Source organism: Onychomys torridus, chromosome 14 (genome assembly GCF_903995425.1).
Source record: "Onychomys torridus chromosome 14, mOncTor1.1, whole genome shotgun sequence".
Taxonomy (NCBI): Eukaryota; Metazoa; Chordata; class Mammalia; order Rodentia; family Cricetidae; genus Onychomys; species Onychomys torridus.
Window position 1 is genome coordinate 42,769,230 of NC_050456.1, and position 23,117 is coordinate 42,792,346.

The following is a 23,117-nucleotide window of genomic DNA, read 5'->3' on the forward strand; positions in this document are numbered from 1 at the left end:
GTTCTAAAACAGTGTGTTCTCCCTCTCCCTGTCTCCCTCTCTCTCCCTCTCTCCCTCTCTCTCCCTCTCTCCCTCTCTCCCTGTCTCCCTGTCTCCCTGTCTCCCTCTCTCCCTCTCTCCCTCTCTCCCTCTCTCCCTCTCTCCCTCTCTCCTTCTCTCCCTCTCTCCCTCTCTCCCCCTCTCCCTCTCTCTGCTTTTCTTTCTGACTCATTCTTCTCATAATCAACTGGTAAATATGTTAAATATGTGTTTTGATTATAAGGAAATTCTCATTTCAATTTATATCCACTGTTCTTCCTGCCCCGCCTCAAAGCCCAGTAATAAAGGTGTGTCCAAGACCCTGCAATGACAGTGTGGCTGTATTGTATCCGTATTACTGCACAAAACTCCTTGGTAGCCCTCCTTTTGCGCTCTCTCTCTCTCTCTCTCTCTCTCTCTCTCTCTCTCTCTCTCTCTCTCTCTCTCTCTCTCTCTCTGTGTGTGTGTGTGTGTGTGTGTGTGTGTGTGTGTGTGATGAGTGTATGTGCTCATATATGTGCACTTGTGAATGTAGGTGTACATACAATGTACTTGTAGGCTAGAGGTCAACACTGAGCATTTTTCCTCCATTGTTTTTTACCTTATGTTTTGAAACAGGGCCCCCATTGATTGAAATTCACCAGTTTGGCTAGGCTGGCTGGCCAGTGAGCCTTTGGGAATCCTCATGTCTTTGCCTCCTTAGCTCTGGGGTTACAGTTATGTGTTGCTGTACATGATGGCTTTTTGTGGGGTTATTGAACTCATAACCTCATGCTTGAGCAGCAAGCTCTTTACTGACTAAGCCATGTCCCCTGCCCCAGTACTCCATTTTTATATTTGTTAAGATGCCAACATATCTTGGACAAATGCTTCAGAAAGTATTTCATTTCAATGGCAAGTATTTCTACCCACATAACAAATTTGCTTTTAAAAGAAAACACCTGTGGATACTTCTGACTCCTGTGAAAGATGGATGGCAGCCCATTTTGTAGTTCTTATTTTTACTGCATGCATTATTCATCTTCCAAACCTTCTTAGGTAATTCAAAATGACTTTCTCCATCAGGCTTGATAATGGTAGACTTAATTAGCCTCAAGGCTAGTGTGTCAATAATAAATAACTACATTTTGTAGACAAGGGAAGATATCTGGTGCTGCCTGTGAAGAGACACTCTAGATAAATCCAGTATTCTTGACTTTTTCTTAGATTGTCCTATGAATCATGGTGAAGATTGAGAAGGGGTTTTTACATGGTGATTTATATTTTAAAAAAATGCTAAATATCTACATGTGTTAGAAGGTAGATTTGTATACCATTTTGACTTTGGATTTGGTTACCTGGAAACCATGCCTTTGGAAATGTTTTTCCTGCCTTTCAGAATGTAGCTTATTCTCCAGGAGCTCATAAACCTTTCAAAATGACACAGGTGTGCACACTTCCATCACAGATTTTTATGGTTTTCTACAAGCTGGTGTTTCTTAGATTCTAACCCTTCCCGCCCCCCTTCAAAAAGGTGTCATTACCAGAAAAAGAGGTCAGAAGGATTTAACTGACAGCCTCTATAGGTCCATAAATGTTTTTATTCTTTGTTCACAATTGCCTTTGGTGGAGGTCGTAAAAATATATGAGAAAGCACATAACTCAAGGATTTCATAGGTTTCCTATATAGAAACACACTGTTGTTTTCTGCTTAGTAATTTTCTATATTTAAAATGATCATAGTTCAATTGTCTATCATTACAATTAAAGCAGAATTCTAACTAAAGTAAGATTTAAAAAATGCACTCCTTGGGAATGTACCAATGGCTTTCCTTTTCTTTTTTTTTTCTTTATTATTATGAGTTTTAAATTTTATACATCAGCCATGGGTTCCCCTGTCCTCCCGCCCCCCCCCCCATCTTTCCCCCAGCCCCTCCCCTCCATTCCCATGTCCTTCAGGATCAAGGCACCCCTGGGGATTCATTTAAACCTAGTGGATTCAGTACAGGCAGGTCCTGTCACCTCCTTCCAGACTGAGCAAAGTGTCCCTGTGTAAGCCCAAGGTTTCAAACAGCCAGCTCATGCACTAAGGACAGATCCTGGTCCCACAGACTGGGTGCCTCCCAAACAGATCAAGCTATTCAATTGTCTCACTTATCCAGCGGGCCTGATCCAGCTGGGGTCTCCACAGCCCTTGGTTCATAATTTATGTGCTTCCATTCATTTGGCTATTTGTCCCTGTGCTTTTTGCAATCTTGGATTCAACAATTCACGCTCTTGCAGACCCTCCTCTTTCTCAACAGTTGGACACCTGGAGCTCCACCTGGGGCCTGGCTGAGGATCTTTGCATCCACTTCCATCAGTTATTGGATGAGAGTTCCAAGACGACTGTTAGGGTGTTTAGTCATCTGATCACCAGACTAGGTCAGATCAGGCTTTCTCTTGACCATTGCCAGCAGACTACAGAGGATATATCATTGTGGATTTCTGGGGACCTCTTGAGCACTCTGCCTATTCCTGTTCTCATGTGGTCTTCATTTATCATGGTCTGTTATTCCTCATTCTCCCTTTCTGTTCTTGATCCAGCTGGGATCTCCTGCTCGCTCCCCTAAGCTTTCCTTCCCTCAAATCTTGCCCTTCATTACTCCCACTGTCGTCCAGGTTGTTCATGTAGATCTCATCCATTTCTCTGTCATTGGGTGATCCTTGGGTCTTTCCTAGGGTCCCATTTTCTAGGTAGCCTCCCTGGAGTGACTTATAAAGGCAAACCCATCAGAATAACACCCGATTTCTTGATGGAGACTTTGAAAGCCAGAAGGACCTGGACAGATATAATGCAGACACTAAAAGACCATGGATGCCAGCCTAGACTAATATACCCAGCAAAACTTTCAATCATCATAGATGGAATGAACAAGACCTTCCAAGACAAAACCAGATTTAAACAATACTTATCCACAAACCCAGCCCTACAGAAAGCACTAGAAGGAAAATTCCAACCTAAGGAAGGCAGATATACCCATGAAAACACAGGCAATAGATAACACCACAGCAGTAAACCCCAAAGAAGAGAAGTACACACACACTACCACCAAAAAATAAAAATAACAACAGGAACGAACAATCACTGGTCATTAATATCCCTTAATATCAATGGACTTAATTCACCTATAAAAAGACACAGACTAACAGAATGGATACAAAAACAGGACCCATCTTTCTGCTGCATATAAGAAACACACCTCAAATTCAAAGACAGACACCTCCTAAGAATAAAAGGCTGGGAAAAGACTTTCCAATCAAATGGTCTTAAGAAGCAAGCTGGTGTAGCCATCCTAATATCCAGCAAAATAGACTTCAAACTAAAATCAGTCAAAAGAGATGACATTACATACTCATCGCAGGAAAGATCCACCAAGATGAAGTTTCAATTCTGAACATTTATGCCCCAAACAAAAGGGCACCAACATATGTAAAAGAAACATTACTAAAGCTTAAATCACATGTAAAACCCCACACATTAATAGTGGGAGACTTCAACACCCCACTTTCACCTCTGGACAGATCGGCCAAATTGAAACTTTTCTTTTTATTTATCAATTGTTACTATATCTTTAGATTTCTAGATTATTCTGAGTACTTTGAGAGGTAATAAATCTTCTCGGGACCCCCCTGCAACAGGAACTCATGTGTTTTACACACTCTCCCATATGTTCTCTCATACACACACATATATGTTTTTGTTGTATAATTTTATACTTCTCATAATGATAAACTACCAAAAACTACTTTAATCCAGCAATGAGCCTTTTCAAGACTTTCAGTGTATTTTTTTCCTTCTAATCTAGGTATCTGGACAGGATCAACTTTCCTCCCTTCCTCTCTCCCTCCTTCCCTCCCTCCCTCCCTCCCTCCCTCCATCCATCCCTCTCTCCTTCCCTCCCTCCATCCCTCTCTCCTTCCCTCCATCCCTCCCTCCATCCCTCCCTCCCTCCATCCCTCTCTCCTTCCCTCCATCCCTCCCTCCCTCCATCCATCCCTCTCTCCTTCCCTCCATCCCTCCCTCCCTCCCTCCATCCCTCTCTCCTTCCCTCCATCCCTCCTTTCTCATCCTAGTTAATATTATCTGTCAATCTGGCACAGCCTGGGATCACCTGAAAAAGGAGTCTTGAGTAACTGCCTTTATCAGGCTGGTCAATGGGTATGTCTGTGAGAGATTATCTTGATTGAATATTGATGCAGGAAGCTTCAACCCACTGTGAGCAGGGCTGTTCCCTGGGAAGGTAGTCCTGAGCTATATAAGGGAGCTAGCTGAGCCTGAGCATGAATCAGTGGGATGGAGTAAGTAAGTCAGAACGAGTGAGCTAGCAAACAAATCTTCTATTGTTTCTGCTTCACATTCCTACCTAAGTTACTGGTATGACATCCTTCCATAATGGATTATGACCTGGAAGTAGTTTAAGTCAAATTAACCTTTTCCTGCCCAATTGCTTTTAGTTAGTGTTTTATCACAGTAATAAAGTGCGCATGCTCACTCTCTCTTCTCTCCTCTGTCTCTCTCTCCCATACATTCATCCCACCAGAAGCCATGCCATCATCTTACTAGCTATAAGAAAGCACTCTAAAGAATTAGAACAGTAGATACGTATTTGCATTGCTCTTGGTGTGCCCTCTCAATCAAATTGACATTTACTTATATACATCTCCATGACTGATACCCTTTGGGTTTAGGTTTATTTTATGAGTGGTACCAAGTATTGCCAACTCAGTGATTTTCTGTGTCTAGACACAGGTGATGTTCCATTTCAGTGGTCTAGAATACAACAATTAGACATTCCCCCATCCCCTATATATATAGATAGAGATTTGCTCTCTTTTGCATTGTTTTGATATAATATGATAGTGAATTTTCATATTAACAAAGATTTAGAACTCATCCCTGAAAAGGAAATTTTATTCTTAATATTTCCAGCCTCAGCTACTGTGCTCTTTGGCATATCTGGTATGTTCTTGGATTTTAGAGACAAAAGGAACTGATAAAGTAAGGGAATCCCATTTTACAAATGATGATAAACGGTACAATCAAGACCATTTGGCTTTAAACATTTTCATTAGTATCTTCATCTACATACTTATCCACCCACCAGCCCACTATCTACACACACACACACACACACACACACACACACACACACACACACACACACCCCTATCCATCCATCTGCCCACCAACCCACCATCTATCTACTCATCCACCCACCCATCTATCCACTCATCTACCCACCCATCCATTCACCTACCCATTCACTCATCAATACATACACATACCCATTCATTCATTGTAACACAAATTGCTAAATGGTCTTTTAATAATAATAAAAAAAAAACAGAGCCAGAATATTGGTGTGAATGCTGAAAGATCAGAGAGACAAAGGAACAAGCCACCTCTTACCTCTAGTACTCCTCAGTTTGAAAAGCTTTCCTCAGCCAAAAGACCTTAGTTCCTGTCTCCTTACACCTTATATTCCTTTCTCCACCCACCCATATCATTTCCTGTCTCAACTTTCCTAGTTCTGGGATTGAAGGCATGTGACTCCCAAGTATTGGGATTAAAGGTGTGTGCCACCACTGCCTGGCTTTGTTTCTCTTCTAGACTGAGTCAATCTCATGTAGTCCAGAGTGGCTTTGAACTCACAGAGATCCAGATGGATCTCTGCCTCCGGAGTGCTAGGATTAATGGTATGTGTCACCACTGCCTGGTTTCTATGTTTAATCTCATTGCTTGTTCTGTTCTCTGATCTTCAGGCAAATTTATTAGAGTACGTAATACATCACCATAGTCTGCCTGTCCGTCCATCCATCCATCCATCCATCCATCCATCCATCCATCCATCCACCCACCCAACCATCCATCCATCCATTCATCCAACCAACCAACCAACCAACCAACCAACCAACCACCCACCCACCTACCCAATCAACCAACCAACAACCAACATATTCAGAGCTCCTCCTGTTGTATGTGGATTCTGGAACTGTAACCTATAAAAGCACTCCCCAAACTTGTGGAAACCCATCAGAAGAATATTGACACATAAATGTAATTTTTGTTGTTGTTGTTGTTTGTTTTTTTGAGACAGGGTTTCCCTGTGTAGCTTTCCTCCTTTCCTGGAACTCACTTGGTAGCCCAGGCTGGCCTTGAACTCACAGAGATCCACCTGCCTCTGCCTCCCGAGTGCTGGGATTACAGGCGTGTGCCACCACCGCCCAGCCATGGCCACATAAATATAATTTTATAACATAAAGACATATTCTAAGTACTCTGAGACCTTGTCTTTCATTGTAGATGAAGAATTAGCAGAGAAAGCCGTTAGAGTTTCAATGCAAAAAAAAAAAAAAAAAAAAAAAAAAAAAAGGTCAGGCTAAGTGTGAAGACATCCTGGGATAAACAAATAAAAATCCAGAAAAATCAAGGTCATTTCTGGAAATTCTCAATGTATCAGCATGACTGGCATATAGGATCTCACAGCGAGGGTTAATAAGGAGTGGATAAGTCTGCACTTGGTGGCAGTTTCTTTGGGGCCAGCCTCTGCTCAGCCGGACATTAGAAAGAAAAGTGGGTCTATATGAATTGTAAGGACTGGAGTAGATCGTGAAAGCCACTGATTTCTCTGAGAGGCCGTCCAGACCTCTAACACCCTGAAGCACTTTTGCTTAGGCCAAGGACTTTCTGGGTCAAATGTAAAATGAGTAAGTCGTCTGCGCAGCAAGGGCAATCCAAAATGGGGGCTTTGTGGAATTGGGGTTGCAAATGCTGACAGAATAATGGACTAAATAGGAAACTGGTGCAATAATGCCACCGAAGATTTTCGTGACAGCTTTGTGTAGGTTTTACTCATAAATTTAACAAAATTTTCAAGTATATAATTTCTACTGAGCACTATTCCAGGCATGATTCTGATGAGACTTACGACTTTATTATTCACTTCACATGTGTTCAGTACAGTTCTAGGCACCGAGATAGACAGAACAAGATAGATGGCCTCCGCTCCCCATGGAGCCTCCATTCCAGGGGTAGAGAGGAAGGAAACCCAAACGAAAGTCAGGCTGTGGGGAGCAGAGTGTCTGATGGAAGCTGGAAAAGACAGGAGACTGAAACAACCCAGGTGAGTGAGATGAGAGACTGGGAGCTTGGGGAAGGCAGTCAGTGGAGAGCAAGAGCTAACGGCAGATTGACTGCAGTGTTGAAGAGAGAGGGGCACAGTCATGAGGTCCTGTGAAGAAGAGGCGAATCCCTGCAGCAAAATGAACATGTGTCTGTTCGGGTTTGAAATGACTGGATTTAAGATTTCGGTGTGACATGTTAACGTGTATCTGTTTCCTTACATCAGATTTTATTTTTTTTTTAAAGTAGCAACCTTTACTAGGGATTTGGTCCTTCAGGGAAGATAATATTCCTGCAGTCAGGCTAGATCTTTGTGTGCTTCATTGCTTTGTGGGCTTTATTCGTTTACTAGAGGACTCTGGACTACCAAAGGTTGCCTACTACTGACTTGGATTTATGAGAAGAGTAAGAGAAGGAACAAGCTAAGGACTGGAGATGTATATTTTGGGTTTATAAAATTTTAAAATTAAAACAGGGTTGAGGCAATAGTTTATAGTTGGTAGCATGCTTCCTAGCATGTAGAAGCCCCAGGTTTGGTCCCAGCACTATATAAACAAGGTGCGGTTTTCCATGTGTGTAAGCCTAGTGCTCAGGGTATGAAGACATAAGGACCACATGTTCAAGGTCATCCCTGGCTATATAGCAAGTTGAAGATCAGCCCAGGATATATGAAACTATCTCAGAGCAACCAACCACCCAATTAACCAACTAATCAAACCAAAGAAACCAAAACCAACCAAAGAAACCAAATTAGGATGGGTTAGCCCTCCCAGCAGGTGAGTGTAAAGGGGGAACAAGAGGAGGAACGGGGCAAAGAGGGGTTGAAAATACGCCATTGAAGGAGGGCAAGGCTACAAAGTGGCGCACGAATTCTTCAGTTTCAGAGGAGAATGCCGAACTCAGTTTCTGTTTCACTGAAATGAAGGTTCCATGAGGACAGGGGTCTCAGGGTTACCTTATGCTTGGCTTTATGCCCAGTACTTAATAGGTACTTAGTGTTATTTGTTGACTGTATGAATCAATGTATCTGTGAGTCACTAACAAGAGATTTTGAAGAGAATATAAGCCGTTGTACTAAGGGCTGAGATCAAGAGGGTTGGAACTTCAGGAATGGGATGATTCTGAGGGAAGATGTTGCTGTCAAAGAAACAATGACTTTTGTCCTACACTGTGATAGCAGTGAGATAACCACACCCATGTACACACATAAAGCTACCTAGGTTTATGTTTGCATATGAGTATAAAAGCATAGGCATGTGATATTTGGTCATTCCAGTGTCCTGTTCTATGGCTGTCCAGGAGCTACCTCTTTCAGATTATGAATCTTATGAGATGAAGTATGTTTCAGAAGGCCCATGAGTTTCAGAGGGCTAACTTGAGGAGGTGGGGACACAGTCAAAGGCACAGATACCAAGGATATATCTCCAGGAAGCTGGATGATCCATTTGCCATACACAGATTTTCAGTGATTTCTCCCCAAGAATAGACATCATTTCTAGAGATTGCATAAAACTGTAAGACTCTATTTTAAGATTTGCTGGAAGCTTTTAAATTCCAGACACACATTTCCTTTGAGAGGATAAACCTTTGTGTCACAAAACAGAGATGCCTGTTCGTAGCTCTCTGGGTTCTGCATGTTTGTTCACGGAACCTCCAGCTTTTCTTGCATTTTGAAGTGTCATGCCTAACTGGCTGTTCCCATGGATTCTTTTCCTATTTTCACATTGTTAAGCTGATCTACGGGGAGCAGACCTCCCTCAGTCCATGTGACTAGAATCCATTACTGCTAATGGAAATTGTGCCTGAGCCTGAGGAGGCATACAGACATGGGTAGAACCCACATTTAGAGTTTCATGGTAATTTCTGTTGAATCATAAGAGTTCAATATAACGTTTCTTTGTCCCCACCCCCAAAATGCTATCTGATATTGATTATAGGTATCTGGTGATAGGTATCTGCCATTATGACTCTAACAGGTGTAAGCATGTCTTTCCTCTGTTTCAGCTGAGAAGTGTTGAGAGTGAAATGTTCACAGCCACTAAGAGACTACCCTATCAAATACAGTTGCTCTGTTCCCTGCAAAGACCTACTCCATAGACCTTGGCACAGAAACCGGCATGCTGCCTGGTTTAGTTACAGCCAACGGTGCTCACATCCTGCGCATGTTTTCTTTATGTGTATATTAATAAAGTTTTGCCTGTTATAAAAAAAGAGACTTCAAATTTCTCATCGTGCTTGTTCTGTATGTCACATAAGCCCAGAGTTCTGGAGGAACCAAAGGAGTGGACTCTGTACATGTGAGGTAGTTGGCCATGGTGTTGGCCATGGCATCTCAGGATGCCCAGAACTTCTTCCAGCCTTTATCTTCCTGGCTATCCCGAGTTTATGAAGCTCTCCAGCAAGCAGGTGATGCATTAGCTGCGTCACTGGTTCTTCTAAGCAAACACGATTCGGCATTGAGTGACAAGCCAGACCAGGACTTAGATGATATTCAGATTCAGGAAACCTACTTTGAAGATGAAGAGCACTGCAATGATGGGAATTCAGAGGAGGCAAACTCCCTGTTTCTTGAAGAGGACCATTTCTCATGCTCTAATAGCGATTCACAGGACTCTGGCAGAACGTCAAGCCCCAGACTTGATCAACAAGTCAAAGACTCATGCTCTGTAGTACACCAGTGGCCCAATCAGACCCCAGCTGGCCCACAGTCACCACACATGCTTTCTTCTATCGCTGAGGAAGAACATCACTTTGAGAGGCAGAGATGTGGCCTTCAGCTTGGCTGTGACACCCAGGTCCCTGGCACTTTAGGAAAAGTTAATGGAAAAAAGCAAGGTAAGCTGCTCAGTATCATTGTTTCTGTGTTCTTCTAGAAGCCTCGTTCGTATAGTTCCATTTTGATTTGTTTTTAAGTATCACATTGATTTTACTTTTTCTCTGTCACTTACACATCCCCTCACCCTGGCTTCTGATTGAGAGATACAATTCGAAGGAATATTTTTGTTCTATGGAGCTTTACAAGATCCATGTTTGGGCTCCATATTTCAAAATAATAGTTCTGAGCAAGTGAAAAGCTTAAAATGAATCTGAGGGTTCTGTTGGAGAAGTCCCTGTGCACATGCCATGCTTTTTTAAAATATCTTTTAAAATGTTCTTTTTCCCTCCTTCCCTCTAGGTTAGGAATTTCTAGATGTTACTATATTATTCAGTGTGAAATCCTGTGCAAACAGCCATACTTGTTGCAGAATTTGTAGTTGATAACACTCCAAGAATACTTCTCGCAGAGTCTCACTGGGACGTGATGTGAGATGACAGTAGATGGGAGATCTTTGAAATAGGACGACTTCACTTGCTTTTAGCCTGGAATGATGAGGACATAGTTAATAAAAGTTGCCCATGATACTTTATGTTGTCAGAAATGAGCACAAAGTAGGGCTTTAATAAAAGTGCCATGGATATGTCACAAATGTAGCTGACTCTGGGAAAGTTAGGGCCGTGCATTTCCGCATAGATTTTCCAGAGTTCTAATCCTCTAACCTGTAGAGAGGTCATCCCACCTGGTTAAGAGACAGTAGGCTGGGGTGAGGGGGTGCTATACATGTGTCATGTGTGCATGCATAGTCCACACATATTAGTAGATTATTCATATCCAGACAAAGTCATCACTAACTTTCTTGCTGGGGGGAGCCAACATTTCTGGGATACTATATTATCTTTTTATCCATTTTCAATAATTCTTCCTAGTATCATCTTTTTAGGGGAGGGTTTTACCAGACACATGGGCTCTTGGTGCTTAAGAAAGCAAAGTATCATATTCTTTTTTACAGCACTTCCTTCTTTCTCTCTCTTTTTCTCTGTTGTTATGTATGTGTATGCTTGTGCATGTGATGTCCAGATACTGTTTTCCTCAACTGCTTCTATCTTTTTGGAAACAGAGTTTCCCACTGAATCAGGAGCTTGTCTATTCAGCTAGACTAGCTGGTCAGCAAGTCCTTTGAATCCTCCTGCTGCAGCCTGTTCCAATGCTAGTATTGTAAATACACACTGTACCCAGTTTTTGCATGAGATCTGGGAATCCAGACTCAGATCATCATGCTTCAATAGCAAGCAGTTTAGTGACTGAGCCCTGCCCCCATTCTCCCACAATGCTTTCTTAATTTTTATTTGATGAGTTGGTAAAATCAGGACTGCAAATATTCATTCTGAAAGACGAATTATAAATGACCATGATTTTGAGTCTTTTAAAATTATTTGTAAAATATTTGGTAGAATTTTAGATTTGAGTTGAAATTGTATTCTGATTTTAGGAAATTCTTGCCTAATTTGACTGTATTTGGAATTAATGTGAATTTGTCTTAATAGGTGCTAAACAGTGATTTTTTTGTTAATTTTTATAACTGTAAAATCTGAATGCAAACATTAATTAAACCCAACCTTTAAGTCAGACAATGGAGGCCCTGATGTGACATTCCCATTGTACCTGCAATGGTGAGCAGCACGTTAGCTGTGAGGCAGGATGAGGGGGAGAAGGTGAACTAACCCCTCTGAGATGCAGTCGCTTCTCTTTTCCTTTTATAGTTACAGAACATAACCTAAGTCCCACGCTTGGGAAGAAGCAGTGTTCAGGTGGTCTGATTGTAGAATTTATATGTACACATGCTTGTTCTTTATTCCCTATTAAAAATATTATTTACATCAGAGGAAATTCACCTCAGTCTACTGTTTGGTTACTGTAGCCACAAGTAAGGTATGGAGCAATCTCGCCATTGCAAAGAATCCCCTCACAGCTTTCTGTAGGCAATCCATTACCTCCAGATCATGGCAAACATGACTTGATACATTTTTCTGGCTCTGTCCCTCTTAGTGTTTTTACAGTGTCATCTAAATGAAAAAGATGGAGTTTGTGCCCTTTCAAATCTGGTTCCTTTCACTTACCGTAACACGTCTGAGATTTGCCCATCTTATTAGCCCTTTGTGTTGCTGAATCCTGTCCCATTGGATGCGTGCACTGGTTTGTTGATTGGTTTGTCTGCTGAGGGACAGTTCACTTGTCCCTAGTTTTATTTCCGTTTAAGAATCAAACTCATTCATTCTTTTTCTTGTATGATTACACTGGATAGTCTCTCTATCATCGTGGTAAATGAGAGTAGTGGGGGTGGATTTCTTTGTCTCTGTCCTTACCTTAGCACAGGGCTTTCGCGACCACTTCATGGCTAGACACAGGTTAAAGAAGTTCCTGTCTGTACTAGATGGCTGGGTTCGTTCGTTCGTTCCTTTCTCTCTCTCTCTCTCTCTCTCTCTCTCTCTCTCCTCTCTCCTCTCTCCTCTCTCCTATCTCTCCTCTCCCCTCCCCTCTCCTCCCTTAGCCTCCCCTCCCCTCTCCTCTCCTCTCCTCTCCTCTCTTCCCCCCTCTCTCTCTCTGTCAAAAGAGAATATTGAATTTGATTAAACAGTTTTTTGCCAAAGTAAAATATCCAAAAGATCCACATGAGCCTTCCTGGTTGCTGTGTTCAGTGAGTTGCATTGATTGAATTTGGGATGGTGAACTAGTCGGATGTAGCTTGTAGGAAATCCTTCTGCTTGTGCTGTGCTATTATTTTCATATATTGATGAATTTGACTGGCTAGTATTTTGCTAAGGACTTTTTCATGTATTGTCATCTGGGATTTTGATGTGTGCTCATCTTTTGTGGGCCTGAGGATGAAACCCAGAGCCTTGAACATAATGGACAGGCACTCTTATTTTTTTTTTCATTTTTGTTCTTTTTTCTAAAAAAATAACTTAACTTTTATTTTACATGCATCAGTATCAGATCCCATGGGATTAGAGTTATAGACAGCTGTGAGCTGCCATGTGGGTGCTGGGAATTGAACCTGTGTCCTCTGGAAGAGCAGCTAGGGCTCTTAACCACTGGGCTATCTCTCCAGCCTCATTTTTATGGTATTATTTTTTATTTAACTCTAAATAATTCAACAAATACCTCTTTGAAAACCAAGAAGATGGATGGGCATCACAAGGTTCTTGCAGACATGAAAGAGAAACTGAAAACACGCTCTCTGCCCTCTGGGTTTGCCGTTAAAGCGAGAACCAGACACAAACACAGTTATGCACACATGTGTACAAAGACACAGGGTAACTATGCACAGAGACTGACATGTGCTTCGGTGCTGTGTGGCAGGAAGAACAAACCTTAATTCTACCTGCAGGGGCCTGAGAAGGCCACATTTACCAGGAAATTCACGGTAGAGGACGCAGAAGGCACGGTGCAGGTTTTCAAAAGTGGTGGAAAACATCGGGCTGTGCAGGGAAATGGTGACTGCACCAGGATAACAGGGAGGAGGGCTGGAGTTGTCGGATGTCCCAGGGCTTCCATGGCAGTCCAGCAATGCGCACAGAGAGCCACTGTGGGCAGGCATGCTGAGGAGGCTTTTCCTTCATCCTGCAAAAGATGTCTGCTCTACGGTATGTCCTCTAGCTAAGCTGGAGGCCTACTGTGACAGCTTTAAACCAGCGCCTCAAAAACCGTCTTCTTTTGTGGTTGAAAATAGATTTTCTTCATACAATATACTCTACTTATGGTGTCCCCTCCCCACTATGCCTCCCACTTCTTCCCCACCTTCCTTTCCCAGCTGGATTCACCCCCTTTCTATCTCACCTTAGAAAACAAACAGGGACCCAAGGAATAAATAATAAAATAAGATAAATAGAAAACAAATCAGAATATGAAAAAACAATCAAACAAGAAAAGAGCAAAAAAAAAAAAGTGCAATAAAGGTATATAGATGCAGAGACACACAGGATTGCACATTCAGGAATCCCCTAAAAACCCCAAACTGGAAGCTATAGTTAGTATACATGCAAAAGACCTATAAGATAGAAAAAATAAAATGAAACAAAGCAAAACAAAAAGCCATGCCTTGCTGTAACATTAGGAGGTAAAGGACCCCCAGAGATGCTGTTGAGTTCCTTTTGTGTTTGTCATCTACTTGTGGGCATGGGACCTACCTTTAAGAGTCCCAGTGAGGCCAGGCGGTGGTGGCATACACCTGTAATCCCAGCACTTGGGAGGCAGAGCCAGGCAGATCTCTGTGAGTTCGAGGCCAGCTTGGTCCACAGAGCGAGCTCCAGGAAAGGTGCAAACCTACACCGAGAAACCCTGTCTTGAAAAACCAAACAACAACAACAACAAACAAACAAACAAACAAACAAACAAAAAACGAGTCCCAGTGAGACTCCCTAAGAGAAAACTAATTTTTCATTTGCAACTGGCTGTCAATCGGAGATAGCGTCTGGGTTAGGAATGGGTGTGTGTGTCCACTTCTCCATTCATTTCTAGGACCCCATCTGGTACAGACCGGGCAGGCCTTGTGCACACTGGCAGTCTCTGTAAGTTCATGTGTGCACTAGTCCTGTTGTTCTAGAAGGCCTGGAGTCCTTGGTGTCTCCTATATCCTCTAGGTTTTACAATCTTTCTGCCGCCTCTTTTTCAGAGTTCCCTGACGGGAGGGATTTGATGGCGGCATCCCTTTTAGGGCTGAGTGTTCCAAGGTCTCTCACTCCATGTATAATATCTGACAGTCTCTATGTATAATGTCTGACGGAACAGTAGTATTTAGATTTCCCCTAGGCTCCTGGCCTATCTAGTCTCAGATTCTTAGCCATCAAAATAGCATTGGGTGTATTCGCCATCTCATGGAGTGGGTCTTAAATCCAATCAGATATTGGTTGGTTACTCCCACAAACTTTGTGCCATTAATACACCAGTGTATTTTTGAGGCAGGTCATTCTTATTGTTCAAATGGTTTGTAGCTGGGTTGATGTTGAACTTTCACCTTTGGTACTGTGCAAAGTATCTTCTAGTATCATGAACATTAGTTGGTAGGGGTGAACGCTATAGGTAGGTACCAGCTTGATTTCTCTGTGTTCAATGAATTGTGTTTCAATAGTCACTCTTGATATGTTACCGTCTGATTGTAGTATCTGTGGGATGTTCACTTCATAAAATGAGTTCAGAAGTGTTTCTCTCTTTTTTGTCCAGAAAATTTGTGTATTTATTATTTATTAGTGTTCAATATATATCTATATCTCCAAGGACTTTATTCATGTGTGTGTGTGTGTGTGTGTGTGTGTGTGTGTGTGTGTGTGTAACAGACAGAGAGACAGTGACACAGAGCAGGAGGGCTAAGGAAGAGAGGGTAAGAGAGAGCAAGCATGTGGAAGTCAGAGGACAACTTGGGGGAATCCACTCTCTCCTTCCTGTATGGGTCCCAGGGATGGAACTCATATTGTCATTCTCGGTGGCAAGCACCTTGACCCACTGAGTGATCTCATGGGCCTCTAATTAAGGTGTTTGAGTCCAGAATTTTTGTGTTGGGAAAGTTTTAGAATAAGAATTTAATTAATAGACATTAGATTATCTTGACTTTATTTTCTTAAGTGATTTTTGGCATTTTGTGTTTTTCAAGGACATTTTCATTATATTATTAAATTTGCTATTTCTTTATTACCTAATATTTTTAGGTTTTAAAGTGACATTTAAAAATATTTTGATTTGGTCAGCCTGTAAAGAGAATTGTTGTCAATCTGTCTATACTTTCTGCAAGAAACTACCTTTTATTTTTTATTGTTTTCCCTCTATTTTTGGTTCTTAATTCCATTGGTTTTTGTTATGCTTATTACTCCACTCTTTCTTTAGTTATCATTTTTTTTTTATTTTTAATGTAACTTAAGATACAAATTCCCCTCTAAGCAATGCATTATCTGCATTCACCAAACACCAGTGTGTTGTTTCTTGTTTCATTCTGAATTCAAGAAGTTTATAATACACATGTCTTTGCTTGTTTTTTCATATGGTGGCTATTTAAAACTATGTAGGTTAGAGTCCAAATACTGAAGAGTCCGGGTACTTTTCTGTGGTTGATTTCTAGTTTAATTGCACAATTGCCTGAGTTTATTTTGTATTTTTTAACTTTGTATTAAGTAAAAAATTTAACATTCATTATTGGGGACTTAGCTCAATGGCATTAGACCCTGGGTTTGGTTCCCAGCTCTGAGGAAAAACATTCAGATTTCTTCTGTTAACCTGAGTGTGTGTTGACTTGTTGACTGTTTTGTGTGCACTTGAAGAGGCAGTATTCTGTGTGATCAGAGTATAATGTACACATACAACTATATAACATAATATATAGTTGAGCTAAGTTGTCTGAGGTGCTTTATCACTTTTTCTTTTTCTTTTCTTTTTTTTTTCCGTGTTTTTTTTTTTTTTTTTTTTTTCCCCAAGACAGGGTTTCGTTTCTCTGTGTAGTTTTGGTGCCTGTCCTGGATCTTGCTCTGTAGACCATGCTGGCCTCGAACTCACAGAGATCCGCGTGGCTGTGCCTCCAGAGTGCTGGGATTAAAGGTGTGTGTCACCACCACCTAGTTTATCAGGTTTTCTAATAGTTGTTTGATCTATTGATTTCTGTGGGGCGAGGATACCAATTTTGATCTATTGATTACTGAAAGAGAGGTATGGGAGTCTGTAGCTCAAATTATTGATTTGGAAATTTCTCATTTCTATTTCTGTCAGTTTTTTGCTAATGTAACCTGAAGCTCTGTTGTTGGTACAGACACATTTTAGAAACGTGTCTTTAGGATTGAAAGTCTTTGTTATTCTGTAATGTATCATTTTTATCTCTTACGATGTTTCTTGTCCTAATCTCTGCTTTGCTATTAATATGACTACTCCAGTTTTTTACATTTTAAAGTTTAATGTGGCACAATATAGTCCCTTTTATTTTTAAATCCCCCTTTCTGTGTATGTGGGTGGGGTGCCTATGGAGGCCTGAATAGGGAACTGGATTTCCTAAAGCCAGGGTACAGGTGGCTGTTGTACTACAGGCCTCAATGTGAGTGCCGGTAACCCAACTTGGGTCCTCTGGAAGAAGAGCAATCATTCTTAACTACAGACCCACCTTTCCAGGGACAATGCAGTCTTTTTTAAATTCTTTAAACTAATCTATATTATTGTGAGTTTCTTACAGCATGAACTTACACCATTTTAACCCAGTCCGAAAATCTTTCACTTGAATGGGTGTGTTTGTAGTCAATTGCCTGTCATCAGTGTAGTTATTGATATAGTTGAATTAAAATCTGTTCAGTCTTTTTCTGTTTTTTTTTTTTAAAGTAAACATTTCTATAGTCCTACCTCGTATCCATCCTGGATCTACTTAGAAAACATTTAAGGTCATTCTGGGGAATTAAATGTACATCTTTTACTAGTTTCTCTTTTGCTAGTCTTTCATGAGAGAGCAGCACACCACTGTACACGCAGTATGACGTGGCTGCAGGAGCATACTCTAAGTGTTCTTTTATAGCCTTTGTTTTGTTAATGCCGATGTATTTGACTTTTCCTCATGAAATAAACACGATACGTTGATTCTGTGTAGCTTTAGACTGTCATTTATCTCTTGTGATGTTTAAAATAGAAACTTAAATTTACATTTACCTTATTTCTGCCACTTGAAGCATGCTTTACTTTGTCCTTTTTTCCTTGGAAAGATAGTTTTGTGATTTTTGTCATTCACTCAACTTGAAGCAATATTCGTTTAAACCTTTCCCGCGGTACATACATGCTGCAAATGAATTATCTCAGCCTTTTTTTTTTTTTTTTAAGTATCGTTTATTTAAAAAAATGTTTCAGGTGTGTTTGGAGTCCTTTCAGAATGCTTTGTTTTCTGTCTGTCACGTTCTCACTGTGCTGTAATCCTCATATATGTTTCTCTGAACATACTCCTCTCCCTTACCTTTAAGAAGTTTTATTTAATCTTTGAGAGTTTCACCCAACATACTTTGATCTCATTCATTCCCTTCCGCCCATCTTCTCCAAGATCCCCCTCTCCACACCCAACTTCATGTTCTTTCTCTTTCTTAAAAATAAAAAACCAAGACGAAAACCAAAATAAAAACATAACGTTGGTTTTCAGCAGCGTGTCTGGAGTTGTGTGCATGTGTGAGTGCATACATGTATGCCTGTCTTGTAGTATTGGCTTTTGTTGGTGGTATCTAAGCTTAGGCCTATCAGTGTAGATGGAAAACGTTCTTCTGGAAAATTGCTGTCTGTCTGCCATTGCCTCAGGCACCACTTCTGGTCTGTTCTCTCTGGCTCTTCCTCCTGGTGTTCATCTGTTTGATATTCATTCACAGCCCTTTGGAGTTCTCTGTGTATCCTTATTTTCACCTCTTTATGTTTTGCTTTGGGTTGTGTCCACTGGTTGGCCCATCCTTTTTCAAATTTGCTAATACTTCCAAGTCCTCTGATGACTCTACAAGTTGTATTTTTAAAAATAACTTCAACCTTTCTACATGCATTCTTCCCCTCTTTGTGGCAACGTTTGTTTTTTCCAGATTTTTTTTGTTTTTATTTTTTTCCTTTATTTTACATACCGGCCACAGTTTCCTCTCCTTTCTCCTCCCGTCCCCTCCCCCCACCTCCTTCATCCCTCTGGCTGTCCCATCCACTCCTCCTTTGTCTCCATTCAGGAAGGGGCAGCCCTCCCATGGGAGTCAACAAAGCATGGCACATCAAGTTGAGGCAGGGCCTAACTCCTCCCCCGGCATCAAGGTTGGGTAGGGCAGCCCAGCGTGGGGAATGGATTCCTAAAAGTGGCAACGGTTTTAAACATATTATTCACATACTTCAAATTCCCCGTTTCAGAGCCCAACTATTGTAATTGAGTAATATTTGAGCTAGAGATCTTGATCATTTTGTCTCTTAGTAGATAGAGTGCTTTTAAAATTTCCTCACAGAATTTATGACTAAAGATGAAACATGGTATGTGGGGAAGGAAAAATGGACGGGTCTGTCTGTCCAGTGTTGGGCCCTTGCTGTAAGGGTGTTTCAGAGTCAGAATTAAACTGGGTTTCCATTTTGTTATTGGTAGCCTCAGTGCAGTGTAGACCTTAAAACTCCAATTCTTGCCTTTTATAAGGAGTGGGGAGGTTGTTTGCAAGAGGGTTTTGTTAAAACTGGGCCCATGGTCACCTTTGTTTTCTTCTTCTTGTTCCCATGAGGGTCTCTCTCTGTTTTCACTCTGCTATTGAGCTGCTGGGTGGTCACTGGTGTGCTCTGCCAGTTCAGGGGCTGTTCTAGTCTCAAGTAGAATCCATGTTCCCATGTCTGGGGCTCAGGACCTTCTGGCTTGTCTGGTCTGCCCTCCGGCTGTAGGGAATCTCTTTCACAGTTCCACCCCACACCTTCCCACCCTTTCCCAGAAGTTTGTATTCTGTTCTATTTATTGACCTTCATGTGTCTCTCCCTGTGGTCTAAGAACACCAGGGTCTGCTGTTCCTCCTGGAGGGATAGCAGGCTTTTACAGGTTTTTATGCACAACTGACTTTTCCTAGCATAGCCTTCTGCTCTCCATGACTGATACTGGCAGTTGCCTTCTCTGCTCCTACCCTGTCTTTCATGTAGGTATCTGCTGGACTCTGGGAAGAGGAGCTTCTAATGAGATGTGCGTTCTCTTGTGCTCGCCACTCCCATGGGTTTTGTTCTTGTGTAGTCTACACCTGAACTTCAGAAATTACCTGGAAATATGAACTTAATTGCCCTCCCTAGCTGGCCCAGCATGTGCCATGCCAGTGAGGACTAGTGAAAAAGTCATCTCCTCTTAACCCTCAGATTAGTTGACTGCTTTATGACCCTCTCTTCCTGGTTAGTTTAATCAAAGGTATTTCACAGAGATCCAGATTTTTATTATTATTTAAAGGGAGACACATTATTTCCAATGCCCTACTTCTTAAACAGAAGTGGGCTCTTCAAGTTGGTGTATGGAACACTGTGCCCTGAGATTGAACTGGACCTTCTTATGACATTGGATAAGGTGTTTGGGTGGAGGAATGAATGAGAAGCTGGCGTCACATTGAAGAGTTCTGAAATACGTGGGAAACGTGTCTACTTAGTCCTGTTAACGTGCTTATGAAAAGTTGCTATTTGCACATATGGTAACCTCTGAGATCATCTTGTCAGAGGTGACCTGATAAGGACCTGTATAGCACATGATCCAGGCTTGGAAACTGTGAGGCTGAGTCAGAACTTAATGGATGGATGGAAGGAGAAAGGCACTCAAGAAGGAGGAAATCACAAACATTCATGAACGCTAGCTTATAGACAGTCTGACATCTCCAGATCATGGAGCTAGAGCCTGGGTCCTTGTGTTTTCTGTGCTAAGAGTTTGGCCTCTCTCTCCTGCAAACAGCTGAGCATTACAAAAAAAGGCCATAGGGATGAGACCAGAGAGCTCTGTTTTGGAATAACTCTCACATCAGTTCTGAAATGAAGTTGGAGTGAGCTGTATATGCCAGGGGAGGGGGCTATGCAGTGGCTTATAGGAAGGAACCGTGTAAATCAGAGTGAACACATTCTTTCCACTAGAGGTGGAAGTCCAGGTCTTAGACACCTGAAGATGTGATGCTCAGGACTGGATGAGAGTCAACATCTCTAGGTACTAAGGGCAAAAGAAAGAGATGAAGATGGCACCCATGCGGGGGGAGAGAGAGAGAAAGAGAGGGAGGGTCCATCTCCTTCCCTTTCTTTTGTGCTTGAGGCCTGCAGGGCCAAGTGGACTTGGGAGAAGGACTGGGGAAAACTAGGTTTCTTCTTTCTTCCTGGGAAGGGAAGCCCTCCCATTCAACCTTAGCATTCTGACTTTGAATCCCACCCACCTCTTCCCATTTCACAGGGAGCAAAGGGCCATAGGAGATACTGGAGGGACCCATGCATGTGGAGGCAGAGGATGGACATCTGTAAAGAGAGGTGTGCTACCATGGCCTCTCCTAATCACACGCGCATGGAACACCCTACTATACACAGAGTGCCATGGGAGGCCGACAGGCACAAATGAGACAAACCATAGGCTCTTCCTTGAGCTTTTTCCGAGGCTGTGTCATTTGTCTAATCTGTTCCCAAGGATCCAAAAACTGTTTTCAAAACCCTGGCTCTTGGGTATGGGGGGATTGATTTGTATTGTGGCCTTTGAGTGAAGACAGTCTTGTTAGTCCAGATTACTCATGGCCATGGACAGAGGAACATGACTAAGTTGCCTCCAGGAACCTCCACTTTTCTCCCTTTCCCAGAGGTGAAATGACCCATGCATTTACTCCAATTGCCTTTTAGCCATTGAGCAAACGCTCTTGTCTGTCTCCTCTCAGAATCAACACTGAGCAACCCTAGGATGTACGACCGGACTCTCAGCTGTACAGATGTTAAGATACCTGTAGGTTTAAAATAAAATATATTTACTTTAGCTATGAGTTCTATCTCAAAGAATCTTCCTGTAGTTATTTTTCCCCTTTATTACCCAGGGGTAGTGTAAGCCATTCTGTGGGAGAGAGCTATCTGGAGAGAGGCGAGGAAAATCAGCATCCTAATCTAAGATTTATGTGCACTTTTTGAAAAGCCTTATCAAGCTTGCTTTTCCCGTTTAATCTTGAGTTCTTTTCATAATGTCGTATCTTGATTTTATGTTCCTTAATGTGCCATATTTTTCTGCACAATAGATTTTAAGCTAAATTGGCCCAAAACAAGAGGGATACTGAATGCTTTCTGTAACCATGGAAACATTTCTGGGCACTTACCGAGGACCTGGCTGCCAGTAGTAAATGTAACAGAGAAAATAGACACGCTTCATTTAGCAGTTGCTGATGATTAAGAGGCAGAGAGAGTACTTACAGTGACATCCCAAGATAGGCTTTTTGGTTTAAAGACCCAGATCCAAACACCAACTTCCCATCGGAAAAGCAGCTGTGACACCCTTGATATGTCTCAGGAAGGAGTTCTAATCGTGTTTGAAAATCTTCTTTGTTTTCAGCTTTTCGCTTGAGAGAGAGAGGGGGGGGGGGGTTAAAAAACCACATATATTTGTTTCCAAGAAACATGCTTGCTATTTCCTGAAATAGCCTGCTAATGGAATTAATGTGTTTCAAGTCCATTGCCATGTAGAACTTTGGAAACAATCCTTGGCAAGATGGACTGGATTTAGATGACACAACAGCAGGCTCTGAGAGCATGGTGACATAATGTCACTTTCTAGCCAGGTTTCTGTACCAGGGGAAGGTAATGTGGAAGGGAAAAACAATCCCACCAGGCTCTTAGTTTGTGGCTGGTGTCAACCATCATGGATGGAAGAGCCTTGAGATTGTTGGTAGCAGTTAAGAGTAAGTGGTGTCAGATATTACAGTGCAGCCAGTTCAACTTCAACCAGGCTTCCTCTTTTCTGTAGGATGTGTGGCTACATGACAGCTGTTTCCTCTTTCCCTTTCTTCTTTTCTTTGCCAAGCAGGAACTTTGCGTTGCCATTGCAGGAATGTGGTCCTGAAAGCAAGCCTATCTCACGCTAAGTCTATCTTTACCTATTAGTCCTGGCTTACACAGCACTTGCCAACAAGTTTCTTTGTTATCCAGAACCACCTAGGGAAAAGGTTTATTATTCTGCCACGCTTTGAGGGTCTGTCCTCTGGAAGCTTCATGAACTCAATTTCCTTGATATTCCATCCTGCACATTTTAGAACAGCTAACCATTAGCGATGTTCGAGGAGCTGGCATGCACTTTTCAGATCTTGGCCCTGAGGCATGGGCATTGCTGCTGCTGCTGCTGCTGCTGCTGCTGCTGCTGCTGCTGCTACCTGTTTCTGGAGTTTCGTGTCATTCTCTGAAGAAATGTCAGGGAGGCAACAAAACTTTAGATGGACAGAAATTTGGGGCTGCAGAGATGGCTCAGCCATTAAAAGGCTAGGCTCACAGCCAAAAATATAAGAAATTTGAAGGTCTAATTTATGGCAAGGATCAAAGTATGGATCCCTGTTGCTAGAGTTTTCCTGCCTAGCCCACAGTCAGGACAAATCTCTCTCACCTGCCAGGCCCATGGACGCTCAAAGCCCCTGTGGTCTCACAACCCATGTATAAAATAATCACTCA

The 23,117-nt window shown here is 42.0% G+C and overlaps 1 protein-coding gene across 2 annotated transcripts in view; it reads left to right on the forward strand.

The window, feature by feature from the left end:
• Syt16 (synaptotagmin 16) overlaps window positions 1–23,117 on the forward strand; it is a 259,361-nt gene that overhangs the window by 152,995 nt on the left and 83,249 nt on the right. Inside the window, exon 2 of one of the 2 annotated variants that reach the window (XM_036206624.1) lies at window positions 9,167–9,997. The exons of the other annotated variant lie outside the window; for it this stretch is intronic. Coding sequence (XP_036062517.1) covers window positions 9,475–9,997 — 523 coding nt within the window. The 5' untranslated portion in view covers window positions 9,167–9,474. The remainder of the gene's footprint in view (window positions 1–9,166; window positions 9,998–23,117) is intronic. 2 annotated transcript variants of the gene reach the window in all.